A 25,128-nucleotide genomic window follows, 5' to 3' on the forward strand; every position below is an offset into this window, starting at 1 on the left:
TCACTGTATTCAGCAAAATTATCTAAAAATCATTCTGTGTCATATAATTTCACTAATATAAGACAAATGTGTTTTTTTTTACAATACACTTGGGAAAGTCTGAAAAAATACATAATCAACTTTTTCCCTTTTTTAAATTATTTTATTTATTTACATTCCAAATGTTGCCTCCTTCCTGGTCCCCCTTCCTTTTTGCCTCTGAGAGGGTACTCACCCACCCCCCACCTCGCCTCTTGCCCCCAGCATTTCCCTATTTCTGGGACATCAAGTCTCTTCAGGGTTAGGTGCATCCTCTCCCATGAGGAAAGACAAGGCAGTCCTCTGCTACATTATAATCAACTTTGAAGTTGGTACCTTCAGAGGTAGAACACACTTCCTGCTGTGCACACCTTCTGTACACACCTTCGAGTTTGGCTACCTTCTAACAAAAGTATAAGACCACGTTCAAATTCTCTACATGCTTCATCACAATATTTAGTCCCTAAAATTATGCTTATAAGTTACCTAAAATCATACTATCCTTTCCCTGAATTTCCTTTTCCTGTAATTATACATATCTCTCCTGAAAAAGCCCTACCTGCAGTAAGAAATTGTTTAAAGCCAGCCTGTCTTCATATTCTGTTTAAAATTGAGAACAATGCAGTAAGTAGCAATGACTGGCTGCTAGGCTTGAATGGCGCCTCCCAGAAGATTTACACTGAATGCCTGACTCTAGGGCACTGGTTCTCAACCTTCCCAATGCTGAGACCCTTAATATGATTCTTCATGTTGTTGTGATTTTCAACCTTAAAATGATCTCATTGCTACTTTATAACTGTACTTTTGCTGTTATAAATTGTAATGTAAATATGTAATATGCAGGACATCTGATATGCAACCCCTGTGAGACAGTCATTCAGGTCCCCCCAAAGGAGTCACAATGTACAAGTTGAAAGCTGCTGTTCTAGGGGTTTTCTTTCTTGCAACTTTTGAGATCTACTGCATAATTATAATGACTGTATCACCTAAAAATAATAAACCAAAGATGAATCGCTTAGCTTATAGAGAAGTAGAAATAGCCTGGAGGCTCAACAGGTTGGTGGAAGGGGTCACTTCTGTCAGAACTTCTTGAACCGTCAGCTTACACTGGTGCTCAGGACAGCACTCAGGATTGTAGAGGGTGGTACTATCTTAATTACAGCAGGAACGAAGGAACGCTACTCTAGTGAATCAGACTTAGCTGCACAGGCAGAGGTCGACGACAGGAAAGCAAAGATCTGAGGCCAGCCTGGGCTGTACAGGAAGACTATCTCAAAACAGTCACAAAATTTCCAAGTTATTGATCATTAATAAATTGCATTAATGTAAACCATATTTAATTTAATGAGAACCAGAAGAAAAGCTCAGGGCAGTGCTAGTCAAATGAATTTCTGAAAAATCAAACGGCCACATGAGGACAGTGAACACTTCACATGTGGCTAGTGTGACTTATGTATTGACTTTTAATTGTAACTAATTTAGTTTTAATAATTATAACTAAAATTATTCCCATTTTCATATATGAGGAGCATAGCAATTAATTAATTAATATAGTATTGGGCATCTCACACCACATTATTTAATTAGGATATACAAAAGCTATGTGTATTGATGTGTATTGGTTCATGCCTGTAATCTAACACCCATGAAAACGAGAAAGAAGAATAACAGGATAGCCTGGGCTATAAGAACCTGGTTCAAATAAACAAAAATCTTACAATTAATTACATAGTAATAAGCCAGTTTCAAAAAACTGAAAGAAAAAGAAATTAAACAAGTGTCAACAAAGTAACTTTTTTGTTCTTGTTTTTGTTTTTTTTAGGAGCACAGGAAAAATCAAAAGGATAAAAAACAGGAAGTCAATAGATTGAAAATGAGGCCTGTGAACACGTATGGGTGTGTGGTGCATTTACAAGTTTATGAAATGGCTAGTCATGATTTAGCTTTTAAAACAGCAGGTGTGGGCGTGGGGGTAGGAGACAGACGGGACAAAGCTAAAGCAAAGTATTTAAAAATTATTATCACTAATAGTATCTCTTAGTTAAATAGCATCAGAAACTCAGACACTCACTCTCCCCGGTAGCCAGCTGTTGGGTGTGTGATGGGACAGGTGTTTGTTTGCTTCTGCATTTTAAAGGTTTGGGTCAGTAATTCCCAACAATATCCTCAACTCTGGAGCATTTTAGTTCATTCACATACCTACAATCTTTTTAGGTATATATTTAAACAGCTTTAAAAAGAAACCCAGAGGTGGGGCTGAGGATGTGCTCCATGGTAGATCATCTACCCACAGGATCACAAGAACACAAAACAAAGCCAAAATTTGCCAAAGCTGTTACAGTAGGGTACTTGACTACATACTCTCAGATTCGTATACAGAGAGGGAGAGAGAGAGAGAGAGAGAGGGAGGGAGGGAGAGGGAGAGAGAGAGAGAGTTGGGGGGAAGGGCTCACCTGTTTTTTCACACCTGCTGGTCACCTGTTGTTCCCTTCAGAAAAGCACATGACAGGCCAACTGGCCAAGCACACTCATTCCTTCCACTCCCTGTGCTAACAGCTGTTCTCTTTTTTCACACTAAGGTCACAGAGTCAGTAGCAAATTTTCCATTTGGCTTTCTGGATGCAAGAGGTAGGGAAATGACTAAGTGATATGTGATTATTTCTAGTTTCCCTTCTCTGGAACACTTATCAGGGCAAATTTTTTGATTCATGGGTACTTGGAGCTATAATTTAATCATGCCAAAAACATTCTGTTTACCGAACTGGAATAGGTGTTGGGAATAATATGGACACATTTTGAAAGGGACAGCAAAATTGTATTAGAACATGTGCACCATAAATGGGCAGCTTATCAGAAATGCATTATTACGCTGACTCAACAGGCTACACACATCATTTAACTCCATTTATATGAATTATACAACATTCCATTTATATGACATTCTAGGATGGGTACCAGCTCAGTGGTTACCAGAGCTAGAGGGCAGTGGGAGAAGTAGATTACAAAGGAGTGTGAAAGAATGATAAACCAGTGACGTACGGAAAAACTGACCAGTTCTATATCCTGACTCTGTAGCAACTACATGGCTAAATTCTACATCACCTAGATATGGGCCTGGAGAGATTACGTGTACAGACTGCTCTTACAGGACCTGGGCTTGGTTCCCAGGACCTACATGCATGCCCAGTGACTCGTGATGCCAGCTGCAGGGGATCTGATGCTCCTCTGGCCCTCCTCGGGCACTCCCACACACATGGTACACATAAACTTATGTACACGCACAAACACACACACACACACACACACACACAAATAAAAACAAAAATTTTAGAAAAATTTTAATCTAAGTTCATTATATGCCAAAAGAGAGAGATTTACATTTACATTTGTGAAACAAAACAAATCAAGGGGACGGCCACTGCAGTTTGCCCGAAGCTCCATGTCACCTCCACATCTGCTGCACCTGTACAGCCCTACAGTGACCTCTCGCCTCCACCTGGCAGAGGTCTCCTTGCCACGTGAGTGTCTACTCCAACACTCCTGTAAGCCTTGCTTCCGTGGATGGAGCAGGCTGGAGTCCTGAACAAGGCTGGGTATGGACAGGGCCTGCACTGGGTTGCTTCTGGCACATTCCCAGAAACTACTTGAATGAGAATCAGCACATTTCTTTCCTAATTTCAGTTTCCTCATCTAGTAAATAAGTAATATTTACCTATCACTCAGAAATATTTTGGATAAAAGCCCTGGCATATTAAGAGTTATCTTTAAAAAACACTTTTTTTCCCTAATCTTTCTCTTCTGGTCTTTTGCTATGATATGCAAATCCATCCAAATGCTTAATTCAAGTATTATAATTCTAAATAAAATGCCTCTGTAATCCTTGAATTCACAGAACTAGCAAATTCACTGTCTCATAGTTAACACTATCTAATTTTCTTGACTGTTTTTTTCTGATGTTAAAGGAGTTACCAAGATGGAGAAAAGCTGATAGAATAGACCAGAGAACACTGAGATACCAAAGGTGACCTGAAGAGTCCAAAGTTTCTTCAAAGATGTTACATGCATCAAAAATTGCAGATAACCTAGATATTCAAATGTGAGCCTGTGAGCTGGCTCAGCAAGTAAAGCCTGATGGAGGAGGACTGAGCCAACTCAAAGGCTAGTCTCCCCTCCACCTCCACGGGGCAGTCATCATACACATGCACACACAAATACGTGACGAGTCACATACACTGACGCATCACAGAACCACTAAAATGCTGAAGAAGACTAGCTGGGCACAATGACACACATTGATAATCCTAGCACTCTGGAGACTGAGGCAGGAGGATTTCAAGTTTAACTCAGCTCAGCCATACAATAAGTTCTAGACTAGCCTATGCTACATAGGGAGACCCTGCTTCAAAAGTTAAAAAAAAAAAATAGAAAGGAAAAGACTACCTTCAATTTTACAATGTAAACAGATGAGCCAGAGTGTATTACAGTCTGGTATTTGGGCAGCTGAGGCAGAACTGTTGGAGGAGGAGTTTGCAGTCAGGGCAGTCAGCAGAGTTTAAAAACAAAACAACAACCAACAACATTAGTAGGCTGGAAGAAATGGACTGGTGCTTAAAAGTGATTTCTGGTCTATCATGAGGACTAAAGTTTGGATCCCAGCACCCACACTAGGGGAGTCAAATAGCTGTAACTCCAGCCCCAACGGATCAGTCCCTCTCTTCAGCCTCCAGGTATGTTCAGCAAACATACACTCAAGTGCACACACAGTAATAATGATAGTCACAATAATCTTGTTTAAGTAAAAAAAAAAAAAAAAAGTGCAGAGACAGCTCGGCAGGGAAGAGCACTGGCTGCTCTTCCAGAGGACCTGGGTTCAATTATCAGCAACCACATGGCAGCTTACAACCATCTGTAACTCCAGTTGTAAGAAATCTAGTGCCCTTTTCTGGCCTCAACAGGCAGTAGATGAACATGTGGTGTATACACACATACACACACACACACACATACACACACACACAAACATTAAAAAATATTTAAATATAAAATTAAAAAACAAGATAACAGATTAGCAAAATGTCTCAGCAGATAAAGGCACTTTTCACACAAGCTGGACAACCTAGAACCTACATCACAGAAGGAGAGAATTGACCCCATTATGTTATCATCTGCTTTCCACATATACATCATGGTACATACCTCCTTCCCACACACACATATCATGCAGACACAAATAACATTTTCAGACTTTATTTGATCTGTATGGGTATTTTGTCATCATGTATATCTGTGCATTAAGTGCATACCTGGTGCCTATTGGAGTCTAGAAGATGAGGTTAGATCTCCTGGGTCTGCAGTTACGGATGGTTGTGGGTGCTGGAAATTAAAATGGTGCTGTAAGGAAGAATACCCAGTGCCTTTTACCACTGAGTCATGAGTGTCTTTCCAGCCCCAGTATTTACAAAGAGAAGAGGAGGAAGAGGAGGAAAAGAAGGAAAAGGAAGAAGGAGAGAAGGAAAGGCTGGAAAATTAGCTCAGTGGTTAAGAACACTTGTTGTTTTCTCAGAAGACCTGGATTTATTCCCTACTACCCACATGAGAGTCCACAACTAGCTATAACTCTAGTTCTAGAGAATCAATATCATCCTCCAGCCTTACTATCAGGCATGCAGTGACACACACATACATATATACATACATACATACATACATACATACATACATACATACATACAAAATATACTAACACATATATCTTTTGCTGTAGTTTTGAGGGGAAGGGAATTGAAATAGGATCTTTCTACATATCCTTGGTGGTCATAGAACTCACTATGTAGATCAGGCTGGCCTTGAAGTCACATAGATCTGCCTGCCTCTGCCTATAAAGTGCTGAGGTTAAAGATCTACACCATCATGTCCCACATAAAATCAATCATTTTTTTAAAAGAAGGGTTGGCCGTGGTGGAACATGCTTGCTATCCCATCACTTGGGGCAGAAGCAGAAGGACTTCTGCAAACTCAAGGTCAGCTTAGAATATGTAGCAAATTCCGAGCCATTTAAGACTAATGTAAAGGACACTATCAAAACAGACACATAGATATAAAAACAACTCAGGAAGGATACACCGTTGCCACAACACTGAAAGGGGTAGCCCTCTGGGTGACAGGCAGTGGGGTTACAATTACAATGAATTTTTTTTTGTGGTCTTTTTAGAGTTCATCAATTAAATATGAATTGATTTTAGAAAATTTGGAAGTCACAGAATATTTTAAAGAAAAAAACCTAACCTATGGGTAACAACTGTTCTCTATGGTACCAAGACTTTGATCAAGCTGTCGAATTAGATTGCTTGTAAAAATTCTAGAGTAGTCATCTATAGTACATATACATAAATGCCTCGGAAGTTGTATAGGGTAGCAGTTGAGAGCACATTTAAAAATCTTTAAGGAGATTGCTTCATTAAGCAAATTTACAGAAAACAGACTGATCTGATTCATCTTGGTGCTCAAAATATGTGTAGAAAATTTTCAAGAATCTACAAATAATGCAGGTAGCTCAGGAAAATTTGCCTAGCATGCTAAAAGTCCAGCATTCACCTGTAGAGAGAATATAAACAATCAAAGAGATCCAGACCTAGGACTTCACACCCTGAGAGACAATATAGATTACATACTGCCAAATTGAAAAAATATCTTTCAAATCTTAAGAGCATTTACATGGAGTGTGTTTAGTCTGAAATTGTGCCAAGTGGCAAAGGTCCAGAAACTAAAATAACATTTACTAACTTTAGTGCCTCCGAAATATAAAAAACTCTCACTTTAGTACGAAGTCACCAAATTGGCATATCTAAATTAGTACACTGTTTACAACACACACACACACACACACACACTTTTTAAAAATGTACACAAATATACTGGACAAAAAATTTTTGCAGTGTTTATTTTTAAGTTACGATTATTATGGAAGTAAATCGTGTGTCCAGTTTTCAAAGAAATGTATATTTGCCCTCAAGTTGTTTCCTATAGAAGATAAGCTGACAAAGAAAAGACTCCTACGAATTACTTTAAGGCTAAGAGTAAGCATTCAATATTGCAACTATACAGTAAATACCTGTAACATAAGAAACAAGAAAAAGAGCAGATATTGGAATGGAGCAAGCCTAAGGAATAGGTTGTTTATTTACATTCTTGTTGAATCCCAACAAATCTCAAGTGGACAGTACTCTCTTCGTACAGAACCAACCAACGGTGTGATCTGATAGAAGAACACTGCACAGACCAATTCTGAAATGCTTACTCCCAGGCTCTAAATCTCAAACTCCTTCGTCAAAGTTGGTAACAGTGACTTTACAAACCCAACACAATGCTTCCATCATTTTTGTTTTGAGACAGTCTCACTATGTAAACTAGCTTGCCCTCAGACTTGAAGCAATCTTCCTGCCTCTGCCTCCTAAATGTTGGGAATTCAGGAATATGCCACTATGTCCAGCTTTAAATAATTTATTTCTAAATAAGCTTCAAGTAAGTTATTTCTAAGTAAGGGTCAATTGTTTATCATTGATCTAAAGTTATCTCTGATTATTGTATCCCCTAAGTAGAATATCATAGCAAACTATGACAACCTATTATCTTCTACTTAGTGTTTTAACTGGCACCCCTAACTGTTCTTCCTCTCACTCTCCTCAAAAAGAATTGATCCTGTTAAGCCTGACTTGGTGGCACACATCTATAATATCAGCATTCCAGAGCTGATGTGAGCCAAGAAGATGCTTTGGCAGGTAAAGCTGCTTGTTGTGCAAGTCTGAAGACTTGAATTTGAACCCCCAGAACCCAGCAAAGGGTGGGAGGAGAACTGACTCCACAGTGTTCTCTAACCTCCGCATGTGTGCTATGGCACATGTTGTGTGTGCCCTCCAACACACATGCTGTACACATATGTGCATCCATACGAAATAAGGGGGGGGGAAGGGGGCATGCAAGATGAGACATGAGGATTAAGAGTTCCAGGCCTGCCTGAACTGCATGGTGAAACTGTCTCAAAAGTGAGGCAGAGTCTGATCTATCAGGATAAGCTTGAAAGTGTCTCAAGGAGATTTATAACACTGGTCTACTGTGTCCATGGTGGGTACCTTCCTTACCTGCCACATTTGTCCTTCTCATCATAACTGTGTGTGCGCACAAGTGTGTGTGTGTGCGCGTGTGTGTATTTCCACTTTCCCTAACCCCCACCTCTAGCTAAGGATTGAACCCCAGGGTCTTGCACTTGCTAGGCAAGTGCTCTACCATTGAGCTAAATCCTCTACCCCAAAGTTGAGTGTATTTTGGGGGCTGAGGGTGGTGTTTGTGTGTGTGTTTGTTTGTTTGTTTGTTTGTTTGAGACAAAGTTTCTCTGTGTAGCCCTGGGTTTCCTGTAGACCAGGCTGGCCCTGATCTCATAGAGATCCATCTGCCTCTGCCTCTCAAGTGTTGAAATTAAAGGCATGTATCATGACCGCCTGATTTCTTTTTCTTTAAAGATTCATTTATTTTTATGTGTATGAGTACACTGTGGCTGTACTCAGACTTACCAGAAGAGGACATCAGATCCCATTACAGATGGTTATGAGCCATCATGTGGTTGCTGGGAATTGAACTCAGAACCTCTGGAAGAGCAGTCAGCGCTCCACCACTGAGCCATCTCTCCAGCCCGGTGTTTAAAGTTTAATAAACCTAACATATTATCTCTTCTCCATTAACTTCCCTTGGCATCTGGTTCTCTCCTAGTGCCCTACAGTTAACAACTATTTTTGGTATATCTATCCCTTACCTGCTGTCACTAAGATGGGTTCATATAGGCTCCCAAATTCCACTACCAATGGCATTAGTCTCAGTGCCATTATCTCAGCTTCAAAGCCTCCTAGTGATGTCCCTAAGCCCTCTCTAAATTTTAATCTATACTCTACTGAGTCCCTTGTCTAAGAGACTTTTTGTTTCAGCTTGGTTTGGGCTTTTAGCTCAAGTACATGTTAAACAACTATTGCACATTACATTCCCAGCCCCAAAGCAAATATATATATATATATATATATATATATATAAAGCCTTTTACTATACCACAGCTCCCAAGTTTTCCTTCCTACGCTGCACTGGTTTGTTTTCTACTCTATTTGTGTGACCACTACTTAACATAGGGCCTGGCAAATAGTAAATGGCCACATATCTGTGGAAGAAACAAATGCCTAAAATGTAGTTGGCAACACCAGACCATGGAATGAGAACTACATACAGAGATAGAGACCCAGTCCTTTTCAGACAAAGAAACTCAAACTCTGAACTTGAGATTCAAGTAGATGCACTATCCCTACACTAAAAAGATGTGTATCATAAAAACAAAAGAATTCTGCAAAAGCTCAATATGCCTGGAAACTAAAAGAAAATGCCTTACATATTAATACAAAAAAAATAGTATAACAAAGTTACGTTAAAATTACAAGCATTCTGACTCTCATTTTGAGTAAATGTAGTCTTTACAGATATAATGCTGGCCCACTAAAATGTACGCCCTTTATTGTAGGAAGTATTACCCCATTCCATCACTACCAGTAAGGATTTGTCTTTTGTTTTAACATTTTTATCCTGTCTATGTGATATATTTGATAGCTCAAAATGTCTTCTGTGCTTTTACAATTTTACGTTACTTGGCTACTAATGGAGGTCCTGCCCTCCAGATCCAGGCTTTGGTAGCTGTTTTGGAATATTGTTGTCCCTCATGTTTGCTGCTGAGACAGTCTCCCATGCTACTGAGACCGGCCTTTAATTCCTAAGCCCATGAAGAGCCACCATGTCCAGCTCCATGATTTAATCCTCAATCACAGAAAGTTTGTCAGTTTAAAATCAGGGTAACCATCGTGAAGTTCTTCCAGAGATCTATCCCTTTTCCTAGTAAATTCTAAATACAAATCTAATGAATTGGCTAACCTAAAGGAACAAATCTGAATCATATAAATACTACTCCTATCCAGAGGGCACTGAAATCAGTCCTTTGGATTTGGCCCAGAGTGCCCAGGAATTGAAGCTCTTTGTCCTTGCTCCTATAGTGGGAAAGTGAAACCCAGGCCCTGACAGCACCATATAGGCTCTGGCTCCTGCCCTGACTTGTCATATCTCTGCAAGATCCCCCAAAACTGGTTGCTGACATCCATCCCTAGGACCGTGAGAATGGCAGAGATGAGTTAGTCCCATTTCTTCATACGAAATTGTTTAACTTAAAAAAAAATCCCTACATACATGACTCTTGACTCTCCATAATTTCTTCATTGAGTAATAACTGCAGGCCTCACAAAGCACGCACTTGTGATGACTCCTTTAGCCCTCAGGACACCTACTTCACCTGAAACCCTCTGGAAGGCAATGACAGACCACTGGCAAAAGGTTTGGTTTGGTTTGGTTTGGTTTGGTTTGGTTTGGTTTGGTTTGGTTTGGTTTGGTTTGGTTTGGCTTTATTTAAAAGAGAAAATTCTTTTTCTACTTTCCTCTTTGTCTTTTCTCAGAAGAGAGTGATCTACTGGTAACACCTATCAGGTCTGTGGGCTACAGAGGTTCCCTGGAGACTAAAGTTTCAGCCATGAGTATCAAATACTTCAATGTGTCTAAATGTAAGTTTTTAATTATTAGGAAAAGAGGAATACTATTCTTATATTGGACTCAAACTTGCTAAGACTTTCTTGTAATTTGGGCCAAAATGTTATAGTACTTTAATTCTGGTTGGTGTTGAATCTCTGCAGCTGTAGAATAAGTATTTGAAATTCTCCAAGAGTTCACAGATTTATCACAATGCCATACACACACACACACACACACACACACACACACACACACACTCTCCAGCCTGTAATCAAGTATTACCTCCCTAACCATGAACCATCTACAGTATTTTATTCTGTTAAATGGGCACCTCTGCTATTTATCAACCTGAAGGTGACAAGCAAATTATAGTTTAAAAGGGGCCTCTCAGTGTTCTATCTTTGCCCCCACATTGTGACAAACATGCTATACAAGACACAGATGGCAGACCCCTGATATTCAGACTAGATTGGAACTGTGGTTTCTTTGTCCCAGGTCCACTGGTGTGAACTACTGCAATCCAGTCTGCAGCAGATGACTGACTCTCCTCTGCAGTGTGTCTCATGTACCACTATGACCTCGAGACAGGCAAGACAGGCAGTATCTCCGTTCTGATTTACATACGACTAATGAAGCAGACATGTCATTTTGGCCATGAAGATCACAGAATCTGACTCCTAAATCAGTAGCTTTTCATATTTAACCACATTTTTAACTTTTTAAGTCTACATTCAACAGCATGTCACAGTTGGAATGTCACAGTTTTAATACAGGTAGCCACCACTAGTTATAAAACTCCATTACTCACAACCTGATTAACAAGTTTTGATAACATCAAAGAACCCTTTTCTCCAAATAGACTACTGGGTCAGATGTAGACAATATTTAGATGGCAGCACATTTAATATTTGTATCTTATCTATGCCCTTGGAGAAAAAAAAAACCTACAACAGATATCTCGTCACTGTGCCCCTGGGTAACAAAATCAAATTAGAGTGTCATTTGTAGATGTTTTTGCTTAATGACAATTTATGAATTTTAATTACATATAGTCACATGCTTGATGCTCTCTGAGTTAAACTTATCCCAGAACACTAGGTGAGCAGGACTATCATGTGCATCCTTTCCTTGAGCTCGTACTGACCACAAGATGCTATACAGACAACTAGCACTTTAGCTTGGTCAGCCTAACTTTTAGTGAGCTCTTGACCAGCTTACATTGTTTATTCTTGTTTCTAGTTTGCTGTTCTCTCCACCCACGCGCACTCGCTAGTTACTTTGCCTGTGAGCTGTGATAATATTGCTCACTAAGAAATATAAGCGAGTGAACAATGAGGATCTGATTCGAGGTAGAAACAGATTAGAAATAATCTAAACAAGGCTGGTGCGGTAGCTCACCACTGTAACCCCAGTACCCCAGTGCTCCGGAAGCAGAGGCAAGAAGATCTGGTATTCACAGACCATTTCAGCTACCTACTGAGTTTGAGGCCAATCTGGGACATACAAGACCCTGTTTTGGGGGTTTTTTTTGGGGAAGGGCGGTTGGTTTTTTGAAGAGGGGGAGAATAGGGAGGGAGGGGAGGAAAAAGGAAAAAAACCTTCATATGAAAATCTAGGGATCAAGAACAGAAATGGGCCAAGTAACTGAAGAGTATCCCCCCCTGTTTTATTTTATTTTTATTTATTCATTTTTTTTTTCGAGACAGAATTTCTCTGTATAGCCTTGGGTGTCCTGAAACTTGATCTGTAGATCTAGCTGTCCTCGAACTCAGAGATCCATTTCCCTCTGCCTCCCCAGTGAGTGTTGGAGGTAAAGGCACAGGCCACTGCCAGGCTCTGAAGAGCATCTTCAATGCAGTTGAAATTGTGGTTAGGGTTGTAGTTCTGTAGTACAATCCTCACTTGATACACATGAAATCCTGAATTTGATTATTTGATTCTCCCTGCCCTCATCAGTCCCCTTCTCTCTCTCTCTCTCTCTCTCTCTCTCTCTCTCTCTCTCTCTCTCTCTCTCTCTCACACACACACACACACACACACACACAAAATACACATACACAGAGGAGGAGAAGGAGGGAGGAAGGGAGAACGAGAGAATGAGAATAAATTGTAATTAGAACTACATTCAACAGTATTCTAAAAGAAAACTCACCAGCAAAGGACATCACATTTAAATACCATGTGTCAGTGATACAAAATTGGTTGATTAGCTTAATAAGGGTAATGATTAACATTACAACACTGAGTGCCTACTGCAGGCCAAGACTATGCTCAGCATGTCACAGACATTTCCTCACACACTGTCTCATCTTATTTCACAGCACTATGAGGAAGAAACTGGCAGCATCATCCTTTTCCTCATTAGATGAGGAAATTCTGAAGGAGCCAGGGTGACCTGCCCAGTGTCACAGTAACTGACAGAGCTAGAATCTTATAAGAATGGCTGACTCAAATGTATTCTCAAGCCTTAGAAGAGCAGCTGACTCATTTATTCATTCCTATGACAAACATCTGAATGCCTATAGTGTACCACATACCTTCTAAGTATCCGTAATAACATAATGTGTATGGATTGGTTTCCTGAATTTTCAACACGATCTATAACTCAGCACCATCGAAAAGTAATGTCCCAGAAGCCTCATATTACCTCTGCCACAAAGAGCAGTGGTCTAGGGAAAAGTATCTAAACCCAGGCAGATTTCAGAATGAAGCCTGTCTCCTCTTACAAAGCTGTATACAGATCTGGAGGATGGAGACCTTGTTTCATTCACTCTGGCAATATTAGTGTAAGGATTACTAACTCATCATACAGTAATACCATAAATTCTGTGTTCCAAATAAGCAAGAACTCATTAGAACCCCTGAGATTTATTATTCCAGTCATTTTTTCATTCCCAGTGGTAGGACATAAAGCCAGTACTATACACTTTCACAGTTGTGTCATGGTACTTGAGTTTGTGTAAAACGTTTACCAAAAGCTAATCACAGGCCATCAGTAAATAATGCTTCTCTCCTCACTCACCTCTCTAGCACTGCAGCAGCCAACCCATCGCTCCTGCTGTGGATGTAAGTGAACTGAAAGAGCAACGCAGACCCCAGCTTAAGCAGCTGCCAATTAACTAAAGACCTTCTCTACTACCCATTTCCTATATGCCCTTTTCCTAGACACCTCACCCAGAAAAAGACTCTAGCAACATTTCCAAGGACTGGCAGCATAGGACTAAACCACGAGGTTCTAACTCTGTCTTCTGTAACGCCTTACTCTGAACATCACACATGATTCACTTGAAGCATGGGGAGGGCAGAGGCTCTTCTTCCTTTCCTGTGAGAACTCAGAAGGAATGCCTCCAACAATAATGCCATTTGAAGGAGAGGGCTACAGGAATGCCACTCAGCAGGGCAAATTAGCTCCATCCTTCAATTACATGCCCACCAGTTACCTCACTGCGAACTCTTCATGGTCATTACAAGTTTGGATTGTGAAAATTAAAGTGCCTGTTTTAGACAGCAGATTCATGCTCAAAATATGCTAAGCAGACACTGACTCTGAAACCACAAAGCCACACAGGACAAGGACAATCATAAAACATCTGGGCCACCTATAGTAATATTTTTAGTAAGTCAAATAACATCCCCCCCCCATTTCTTTACCTATTCTACTCATTACAATATATCCGAAGCCGGACCCAGTTAATCACTATGCAGAAGTACACTTCCAATTCCTGACCCATACCATTTGCAGCTGGGCTGCTCTGGGTCAGTTTCTCAACTACCCTGTGGCTGACTTCCATCACTTACAGAAAGGAGACGGCTAAGCCAATCACCCTGAGCAAGCTGCTAAGAAACTGCAGTCTACACAGGCCCAGAAAGCTCTATGTTACTATTTTCTACACTGAGATGAATTGTGCGGAGAGGTTCAGCATTAAAGCACGTTCCTAGGAGATATATATAGATTCAGGCAGGGAGGGGTGTGTGTGTGTGTGTGTGTGTGTATACGCGTGTGAATGTACATTGTAATTCAACCACACTAGTCTTTTTTTTTAATGGAAAAATCCATTTGTTTGATTAAACAAAATAAATAAAATAAGCTACTTACAGAACATTTCAAAGTCTAAAGAGATACTGGCTTTGTTTTAAGGCTGTGATAGCTGAGAGAGCATCTCCTGGCTAGTTCCCCGCCTCCTCTGTGAACCACAGCCATATGTCCAGCAGCCTGTACCCTCACTAAAGAGACCTGCAACGCTGGTCATCACCTGTTCATTGCCTGTCATGCCTGCAGCAGACGATAATAACACTTAAGGTTTTAAAGATAAAAGCCCCAAAGGAAAGGGTGTAAAATTAAAAAATCAACAACACTTTTGCCTTAAAGTTTAAGGGAAGTTCCCCTAGCCATCACTGCCACGGTGGGCTCCAAAATGCCACAGCAAGGCCAAAACTGGCCAGAGGCCTCTTTTCTATTTTAAAATACTCTCTTCTCCGTTGGGCCTCACCACCTGCTCTTCCCTATGCCCCGACCTATACCAGCCCCAACCTCCTCCTGGGCAAGTTATTTTCATCTAAATGCATTATCTCCATTTCAAATATCCCCCAAAGCCTTGCTGATATGGCCTCTACAAAACACTGTCACATATTAGCATATATTCCTCACATGGGAGCCTTCAACCCCTAGCACTAGATTAAGTACTTAATATGCACTTAGTAAATTTAATGAAACATGATACAGACTCAAGTACTTTTCAAAACTTAATACTAGATTTAAACAACATAAAGACAATTTCAGGTTTAATATGTGTCAAAATAAATATCTGTAAAGTGGGGGTAAACCAGGTACAGTGTGGCTCGTACTCAAGATCCCAGCACTTAGGAGGCAGGGACAGGACTATCAGGAATAAAGGCCAGCAATACACACACACACACACACACACACACACACACACACACACACACACACAAACCTGGCCTGTATGAAACTGAAAGAAAAGTAGGGGAGGAAGGAAATGCATGAAAGAGAGAGAGGAGAAAGAGAAAGGAGAGGAGGAGGACCGAACAGACAGCTCGGTTGGTGAAGTACTTGCCATGCATGCCTGAGGTCCTGAGTTCAACCTCAAGCACTCACGTTTAAAATAAACCAAGACAGGCATAGTGGAGCAAGTTTGTAATCCCTGCACTGGAGAGGTAAAAACAGGAGACTCCCTGGTGCTCACCAGACCCGGGTCCCTGAGCGAACCTATCTCCAAACACCAGGCTCTCGAGGACCAACACCAAAGTTGACCTTTGGCCTCCACGGGTGCTTGCATTTCACACACACAGAGACACTTCACACACATGTGCACACACACATATATATACACACACACATATACATATAGATACACATACACACAAACACCACTACAAACATATACAGAATATATATGCTTATAAAAAAAGAAAGAAGGAGAGAAAGACAGGGCACTGCACAACTGATTCTTTGCTGTCTAATTATAGAGAGAAATTCTAATTATAGAATGCATATAAATGAGGTGGGGCAGGTTTCAAGCTCTTATGCTTGAGAGTTCATAGAAGACTCAGGAGTTCAGGGTCATCCTTGGCTACACAGACAGTTCAAGGCTAACCTGGACTACATGAAATCCTGCCTCAAAAAGGAAGAAAGACTTCATATACAAATAAGAGTGTTCAATTACACCTATTCAAAAAAAAAAATCTTAGGAATCTTAACTCAATTTTTTTTTTTTTTAGACAAGCAGAGAACATTCTAAGACTTAAGCAGTAAAAATAGTAAGGGTATAACTAATTCTCTATTTCTTGAATAAGGTGAAATTTAGAACTTAACACTGTATACAGTAACAGGTTTTCCATTTACTCAGTTACATTCTATCAAAACTAAACAGATCAGTTTCTACCTTGCCTGGAATTACTGCTGCATATAGACGGGTTTATACATCTATAAGAAGTTGTAGGTCACACTCAACTAGCAAATTCAAAGTCAGCCTGGTTACATGAGGCTGCTTCCCTCCTCTTCCCCTCTTCTTCCCCCTCTTCCTCCTCTTCTTCCTCCTCTTCCTCCTCCTCTTCTTCTTTCTTCTTCTTCTTTAATTGATAAAACATTAAATCTCAAAAGTATTCCATGAGCTCTCGTGGGAAAAGTTTTAAAGTCTGTATTTCTATGCCTAATGCAAAACTAGGTAATGTTACTTCTATTATTATTGTGTTACAGGTGTTAAGAACAGCAGGGAATTATTTTACTCAACATACATAGTAAGAGTAAGGGATTTCTCTAAGTAATTTAAATACTCATTTAAATTTTACAAAAAATGTAAGTAGGTTATTATATATTATACAGCTGAGGAAACACAGGTACTCAGAGTGACATTCCCAAGGTCACATAGTTAATAAACTAAAGAGAAAGAATTTGAATTGAGAAACTGTAGGTCCAAAGTCCACTGCAAGAGTGTACTATCTCTAATGTGCTAAAGAAAAACCTACAGACTTTAAAGAGCAAGTCATTCCTAATTCTAGACTTCTTTCAGTAAAGGAAAAAACCAAAGGCAAAACAAAATTATCCCTGAGCCATCTAGAGTTTAAAAACCTAATGGTTAAAAAGAAAAAAGCAGGAGAAAGAAAAGGAATTTGGGAGGAATGAAGAACAATGAGGATGTGGCTCAGTTGGTAGAATGTCCCTGGCATGCAGGAAGCTCTGGGTTTGAGCCCAAGCCCAAGCACCTCATAAAACCAGGCATGGTAGTGCACCCCAATAATGCCAGCACTCAGGAGACACGGGCATCAGACTCAGAAGTTGTGGGTCACACTCAACTAACAATGTCAAAGCCAGCCTGCTGGTTATATGATGGGTTATATGAGGCCTCCTCCTCCTCCTCCTCTTCTTCTTCTTCCTCCTCCTCTTCCTCCTCTTCTTCCTCCTCCTCCTCTTCTTCCTCCTCCTCCTCTTCTTCCTCCTCCTCCTCTCCTTCCTCCTCCTCCTCCTCCTTCTTCTTTTTTAATTAAAGAAGAACAAACAAGAGCATTTTCTAAGGCAAGAGTCTGAAATCTTCTTGCAACCACTATGCTTAATCTCTGGAAGGGAAATGGTGTTTTTGAAAAGAAAATAAAGCAAAATGGCACCTATACAATCAATCCCTAATCAGCTTACTATGCAGACAGACTATACTTCAATCTCACATGCTAGGGAGATGGCTCCGTCCATAAAAGTGCTTGCCATGTGAATCTGACAACCTGAGTTCAAGTCCCAGAACATACTCAGAAGTGGAAGGAGAAAACACACTACTCGAAATTGTTCTTTTAAAACGATGCACACACAAAAATAACTTTTAAAAAGTCTAAATTCCTTTCACAAAAATTGAAACTCCATGCTATGCTAACTAGTCTGCCTGAATCTGAGTGTTTGTTCATCTGTTACTGGTATCTCTATCTCTTAGTAAATACTAACAACCTCATATTGAAATGGCAAAATCTCAGTTTTTAAAATCAGAGTAATTCCTTAAACATCTCAGATACTTCAGTAGAGCTCAGCCAAAAATGACTAAATGAGAATGGGATTAATAAGATTTATAACATGTCTCTGAGTTTCCAAAAGGATGTAATTCAAAGTGAATATAAAAAAAGAATTCACAGTTCATAAAACATATATGGGGAAAGTTCTCTAAACATTTCCATAGTAGAGTCCAAATGGGGCACATTTAATGAAAGCTAACTCGACTGCGTGGAAGCAAGCGAGGCACCAGCCTCTACTTCTGTTCCATGCTACTCATCCAATGCAAGAAAAAGCAACACAGTCCTAATCTGACACAAGAACGTGCAGCTTGACAAACTTCTGCTCATCTTCTGAGACTCTTTCTCTCCTTCTGTATAGAAACAATGAGAAAAGTTAAAGAAACAAACCCAGCAAACTTTCATCAGAAGCAAAAGAAATGTGTGTAATTGAAGGGAGAACCTATTCAGCTACCAGCAAACATATGAAATACGTGAATTAATGAATCAATTTTAGGAGAAAAGGGAAGAAGGCACAAAAGTGGGTGAGACTATGAAGCCAAACGATTTCCATGTACTGTTTGTTTGTTTGTTTGTTTGTTTGTTTGTTTAGGCAACCCATCTTGGGGATTAGCAGAGGGATCACTCCTTAGGGATATATTAACAGGAGTAAAAGAATGTCAGCATTATGGTGATGGTATCAAACACCGGAATTTAGGGAACAAGTAACAAGATTTTATAACTGTCTACCGTTGGTAGCCAATGTTTTTGTCATCAGATTTTATTCTACATTTACTGTATTTTGGCATGATGCTTTATTTGGATCATGGTAAGGAAACCTGAATTCTCGTAATAAAGCCAACATGAGGTAGAAAGATGGCTTGGTGGTTAAGAGCACTTGCTCTTTTGGAGGACCCAGACTTGGTCCCCAGTGCCCCACACAGTGGCTCATAACCGTCTGCTCCAGAAGTTATTATGATTCTATCTTATGGACTCTGCAGCCATTACATACACAGCACACATAAACGCCAGTGGGGGGTGCTCTCTGTCTCTGTCTCTCTCTGCCTCTCTCTGTCTCTGTCTCTCTCTGTCTCTCTCTCTCTCACACACACACACATACACACTAAATTAAACAAACAAACATTTATAAAAGGAAAGTCCCAAGGGCTCCTGTTGCATCTGCTACCAAAGACATATAACTGGTGACCCATGCAAAATTAAAACTGTCTCAGTTCTGGTTTGGACACAGATGAGTATTATCTGTAGGATCCTGGGCAAAACAACAAGAGCGAAACAAAGAAACAAACAAAAAACAGCACACTCAAATGATACAGTCAAGAGAGGAAGAAATGGGGGAACCACTTTGAAAGCACAGAAGGATGTGGAGAAAGCAGTTAGAGATGGTGGTGTGTCCTTGGGGTACAACATCAAGAAGGCATTGTCATGTCTAAGTCTAAGATCTATGCAGCACAGACAAGTATTATAAAGTGATCACTACATAGCAAAATACAGACACACAAAACTGGCAAGTTTTGCCAGTTCCATCTATGTCCTAGCTATCACAGGATTTCCTACAGACAAATAATGAGCACAGATACTTGAGTCCCTACTCCCCTAGATCAAGCTGAAAAATAAGGAGAAAAAAATTGTAAACGTGATGATAGGCAACTTCTGGCCTTTCCATATCTCTGCGAGTAAACTGAGAAGCCACAGCTCTACAATGGTATAAGCCATAGCCCTTCTCCTTGATCAAAGGGCACCATACCTGCATTTGCACACTTAGCATGATGTAACATCTTGTTTGTTTCTCCTTCACTAGACTCTGAGCTTCTTTAGAGAAGGGACTGTCCTATTTATCTTTCCATCCCCAGCACTCAAACAAGGTACAAAAGTCATCTGTCACTATGCACTGAATCAATTAATGGACTCTGTGCCTATTAACTGGTGGCTAAAATACAGAATGATCCTTAGTAATTAAGTAGTAAGTTATACTCAGGACATAGTATAATATTGGGCTAAAATAGCCACTTTTATACCAACTCTCTGTTGCTCTTTATAGAGTAGCTTATATGTGTTCAAGTGACTGTATATGGACTTACCAACAGTTTTAGAACCACTGAGCACAAGGACAAAAGCAAGACCAAGTATGATGGCACCTGTCTTTAATCCCAGAGGAGTCAGTCAGGTAGATCTCTGAGTTCAAGGTCAGCCTGGTCCACATAGTGGGTTCTAGGCTAGCCAAAACTACATGGTGAGTCTCTATCTATAAATAAATAAGCAAGGAGGCAAATTAAAACAGAAATCAATGACAGGCCTGTCAAATCAAAGATTCAAAAGAACCAGAAAAAGATTACATGACTCCACTTCACAGGATCAAAGATATACCATCCCTCAAACTTCTTTATTCCAAGGATTTACCAAATCCACTAAAGGAGCTAATAATTTAAATATTGATGAATTAATGGAGATTATTTAGGAGTAAACACACACATAAACACACATATACATAATGTTTAATGATCACTTCAAAAGACATTACCCTGGGTAAAAAATTATAAAGTACTTATGTAACAAAATCACATAACATCATCATATTAAAATGGATATACAGAATGATGTTGGTGTAGTCATTAACAGAATATGGAACATATTTACACTGTAATTATGAATCACATTCACATAACCTATACTTACAAAGTGGTAATCATCTTTCTCCAAGTGTAGTCAACTCTTACCTGTGGATGCTCCACAGAAAAAGGAGAAAGTTTAAACCAGGCTGAAAGCAAACATATTTAGGCTGCCAATCTCTGGCTGTCAGTATGGTAAATAAATCCCAATCCTTACACTCTCCTAGAAAGGTAAATTTACTATAAAAATCTCTCTTCCAAAAGTCAATCTTAAAAATATTCTGTATCAGTGTTCTTCTCCCTTAGTGTTAATTGTGGAAGCTGATGTTACATCTAATTACATTTTGTTCATATCTAATTAAAATAAGTAGATTACTTTCTACTTAGGAAAAAGGAAACCTGGGATATCTTGACAATACATTCAACTACTTTAAAAGAAATTTAAGCAGTAGCACAAAAAAATAAACAACAGATAATAATAATAAATAAACAGATCAAGTAACATTCAAATAGATGGGGGTAGAGAGGTGGCTCAAAGGTTAAGAGCATTTACTGCTCTTCCAAAGGACCTCGGTTCAATCCTCAGCACCTACATTGGAGCTTATAACTGTCTGTAACTCCAAAATCTACCATCTTCACACAGACATATATGCAGACAAAACACTAATGCACATAAAATAAAGATTATAAAAAAGAAATGCTAATTTATAAAAAAAGATTCAAATGGTGAAGTATCTTTTTAAAAAAGCAAACTTAAAGTAATATAGAATCCCTCATAAGGGCTGGAGAGATGGCTCAGTGGTTAAGAGCACTGACTGCACTTCCAGAGGTCCTGAGTTCAAATCCCAGCAACCACATGGTGGCTCACAACCATCTGTAATGAGATCTGATGCTCTCTTCTGGTGTGTCTGAAGACAGCTACAGTGTATTCATATATAATAAATAAATAAATCTTAAAAAAAAAAGAATCCCTCATAAGAGCTTTTTTTCAAATCATTAAGGACACCATAGCTGGGTACGGTGGTTCATGACTGTATCTAACACTTCAGAGGCTGAGGACTGGCAGAAGTTCAAATCTAGCCTGGGCTACATAATGAGTTCTAGTTCAGCCTGAGCTGCAGGCCCCGTGTTTCAAAAAAGCAAAAAACAAAAACCCAAGTGGTATGGGAAGACACTATAAATATTGACAATGCCTTAAGGACAGCATATTCCTGAAACTGCAAGGCCAATTACATTTCTATGTCAACAGGACATGTCATGTTGCAAATATAGGCCACCCACCAGAAAACAGAATTCATAAAACTGCACTGCATATATGTTTTTCCACTATACCTGATCTTTGTCAGTTTATTTGTTCAATACAGAGATTCTAGGCTGACCTGAACCCAGTATGCTGCCCAGACTAGCCTCTAACTCATGAATCTTTCTACTTTAACCATGTGAGTGATGGGATTACAAGCTTGAGACAGGACACCAGGCAACCATGCAAATTTTCCTCTGGCTGGGTTGCCTCTCCCAGTCTTGCTATGAGGGTTTGTGGCTAATCTTATTGTCTCTTACTATGTCATGCTCAGTGAATATACCTGGAAGGCCTGTTCTTTTCTGCAGGGAAACGGAGGAGTGGATCTGGGAGAAGTGGATAGGAGGAAATCAATTAATTAATTAGAAAGTATAAATCTACCATATGGCTTTATATTAATAACATTAGCTGTGGTTCCCTATGGGTAGTATATGTTGTTTCAGCCCTCCCAATCAGTGTTTGGGCCATAATTTAGCCAGGCATGGTAGAACATGCTGATATTCCCAGCACTCTGGAGGCTGAGGAAGGAGAGGACACAGGTTCCAAACCAGGTTGCACAGCAAGACCCTGTCTATGAAGAAGGAAGAAAGTAGGAAAAGAGAGAGGGAGGAAAAGGAAAGGAAAGAAGGCAGGAAAGAGAAAAAGGGAAAATATTTTATAATCTAATAACTTAAAATAACACACCCCAATATCTGAAAAGATGTGTCTGTTAAGACTGTTCTTGGTTTAGTGACCCAGGTTCTCCCTGGGTAGGCCAAGCTGGACTTGAACTAAACATTTTCCTACCCCTGCGTCACAAGTGCCTGGGTTACATACAGGCCACCACAGTCTACAGAATGTTCTAAGACTGAACCCCTTCATAGTGAATTCCTACAATTCACTATGAAACTACAAGGGGGGGGTTGTCCTAGTAAATAAAGAAGTTGATAGATTTTTTTTTTAAAAAAGAACTCTTTAAGAAAACGCATTTAAAAAAAAAACCAGGTACTGAAATTTTAATAATTTATCAAGATCATGGGCACCTAAATGGTTAGGCTAGAATCGAGAAAGAGGAATAGTCTAGAACAGCTAGATTAAAGCCTGGGGAAATTTCCTATCTCTGAGAAGCCATTATGCTGATTTGTATCTAGGATGCAAGTCACTAGTCCAGTCACCTTGAAAACTCGCCAGGACTATGTCAATTACTGAAACCAGAGTCCCACCACCCAAACCTCCAACGGCTTACACCTAGGTACAACTGCGTGACCCAACGGTTTACAAGTGACAGACACGATATAGGAAAAAAAAAAGTGAAAGCCACCCTTTCCAATGCCTATCCCTATCCCTCGACTAGTTTTGGGGGCTCGGGAGGTTTCATTTTTGTTTTTCCTGAAGGGAAAAAAATTTGGAGACGAAAGACCCCAGAACTGAAGTCTTTCATCAGGTAAATAACGTCAACTTTGCTGTAGCTAAAGAAGTTAAAGAGGCTAAAGAAGATCCTTGCCAGGCTGTCACCTGAGACAGGCACACCAAGGCAAGGACTGCGCTAGAAGGAAATAGGCGGACTCCTACGGGATGGAGGAAAGCAAGCTTCTTTAGATCTCGTCAGACAGAAACCTGGCCATCTTCATCCCTCTTGCAACCTGACAATTTACAACCTGACGACGCCTTCTAATTAGGAACGTTCTAAACCTTTTATAGACGAAAACTTTCAAGTGCTTCTCACAGGTTATGATAAGCTGGGCAGTGAAGCCTGCCTGCTCAGGGGAGGAAAAAAGTCCGAGTGTACCAAACCTCCACCTTCGCTGCAGAACCTGATGAGCCAGTGACCAGGTTTCCCTGCACCGCGCAGAGAGAGGAGCCCACCCTGCCTGTTTTTAAGAGTAGGCCGGGAAACAGAGGGTAACAGCACAGGCGAGAACAGAGGCCAAGCAGGGCTAGACTCAGCGCACCGGCAGACAGGCAGGGAGAGCCCATGCTGGAGCCAGAGTGCTGGATGCAGAAGCGGGGATACCCCCCCCGGCCCCCCAGGCTGCGCAAGCGGCTCCCCACAACTCTCTCCGCAGCTGCGGCGCACGCGCGCGCACGCCGAGCACACCCACCCCACACCGGTGCGCGGCTCCGCAGCAGTCCCCCCTCCCACCCCCGCCCGGAAGACCCCCGGGCCGCGGCGCCTACGTACCCAGCAACACGCAAACCACATCGAGGGCCACGTACGGCAGCCGAGCCTTGTCGAACATGGTCACGGACTGGACGATGTCACTACCTGGCGCGGGAGGCGGTTGGAACAGACAGTGGCGGTCCAGATACCCAATTCCCAGGAGCCCCGCCCTCGGGATGGCGGCAGCCCCAAGCGACTGTGCGCCGCCTAGACTGAAGGCAGCAGCGACCTGGGCAGTTTGGGCTCGGCTGCGCTGCCACCGAGGGCAACCGTGCCCTGGACCTTCCCTTCACGGTCCCAGTACCGGGCCGGGACTCCAGGCCAGTGGCCGCCTCTCTGTCGCCTCAGGCGCCTGCTCTCTCAGTGCTGACTAGCCGAGGCCAAACGCTCTCCGCTGCCCTGTGCCCTCTCCAACAGGCGGGGCGAGCGGACTCGAGCTTTAAAGATGAGGACCCGTGGGGGGCGGGGGGAGGGACACGGGCTCGGGCTCCTCCCGCCCCGGGCGCGCGGCTCCGGCCAGTGCGCGGTCTCGCTGTCTGAAGGAGCGCGGGGACGACAGTGGGCGGAGCCGGGGAAACCCCAGGCCAGCGCAGACAGCCAATCAGCGCCATCGACCCCGCCCGCCGACTTGCGGAACCCGCCCTGAATCTGGAATCGAGTTGACGGGGCGGGGCAAACTGCAGGGATTGGGAGTCCTCTCTTTATTCCATTCAGCCCTTAGTGCTAGGCGATGCTTCCTTTAAAGGAGAGCTGGACCCTGGTGCACCATTCCACAGTTCCTGCTGCCCGCCGTCCTTCTCCTCTCATTGGCTCTCCCTCCAAACTGTTTAAATTAGTTACCTCTAAGCCCCCTTCTGTGAGGGGCCTGCACCTTGGCCTTCCTGTTGATCCGAGCAGAGCTTCATTTTAGCAAGAATCCTTGCCGTCTGATCATTCTCGATATTTTAATTCTT

At 41.2% G+C, this 25,128-nt stretch overlaps 1 protein-coding gene across 2 annotated transcripts in view; it reads right to left on the reverse strand.

Annotated features, from left to right (window-relative positions):
• Plpp1 (phospholipid phosphatase 1) overlaps window positions 1–24,731 on the reverse strand; it is a 66,065-nt gene extending 41,334 nt beyond the window's left edge. Inside the window, exon 1 of one of the 2 annotated variants that reach the window (XM_028784350.1) lies at window positions 24,197–24,731. In XM_028784350.1, the coding sequence (XP_028640183.1) occupies window positions 24,197–24,254 (58 nt within the window). In that variant the 5' untranslated portion in view covers window positions 24,255–24,731. The remainder of the gene's footprint in view (window positions 1–24,196) is intronic. The other variant, XM_028784344.1, reaches the window with a different exon arrangement.
• Window positions 24,732–25,128: the final 397 nt, after the last annotated feature.

The sequence above is a fragment of the Grammomys surdaster genome, unplaced genomic scaffold, assembly GCF_004785775.1.
Source record: "Grammomys surdaster isolate TR1022 unplaced genomic scaffold, NIH_TR_1.0 99, whole genome shotgun sequence".
Classification (NCBI taxonomy): Eukaryota; Metazoa; Chordata; class Mammalia; order Rodentia; family Muridae; genus Grammomys; species Grammomys surdaster.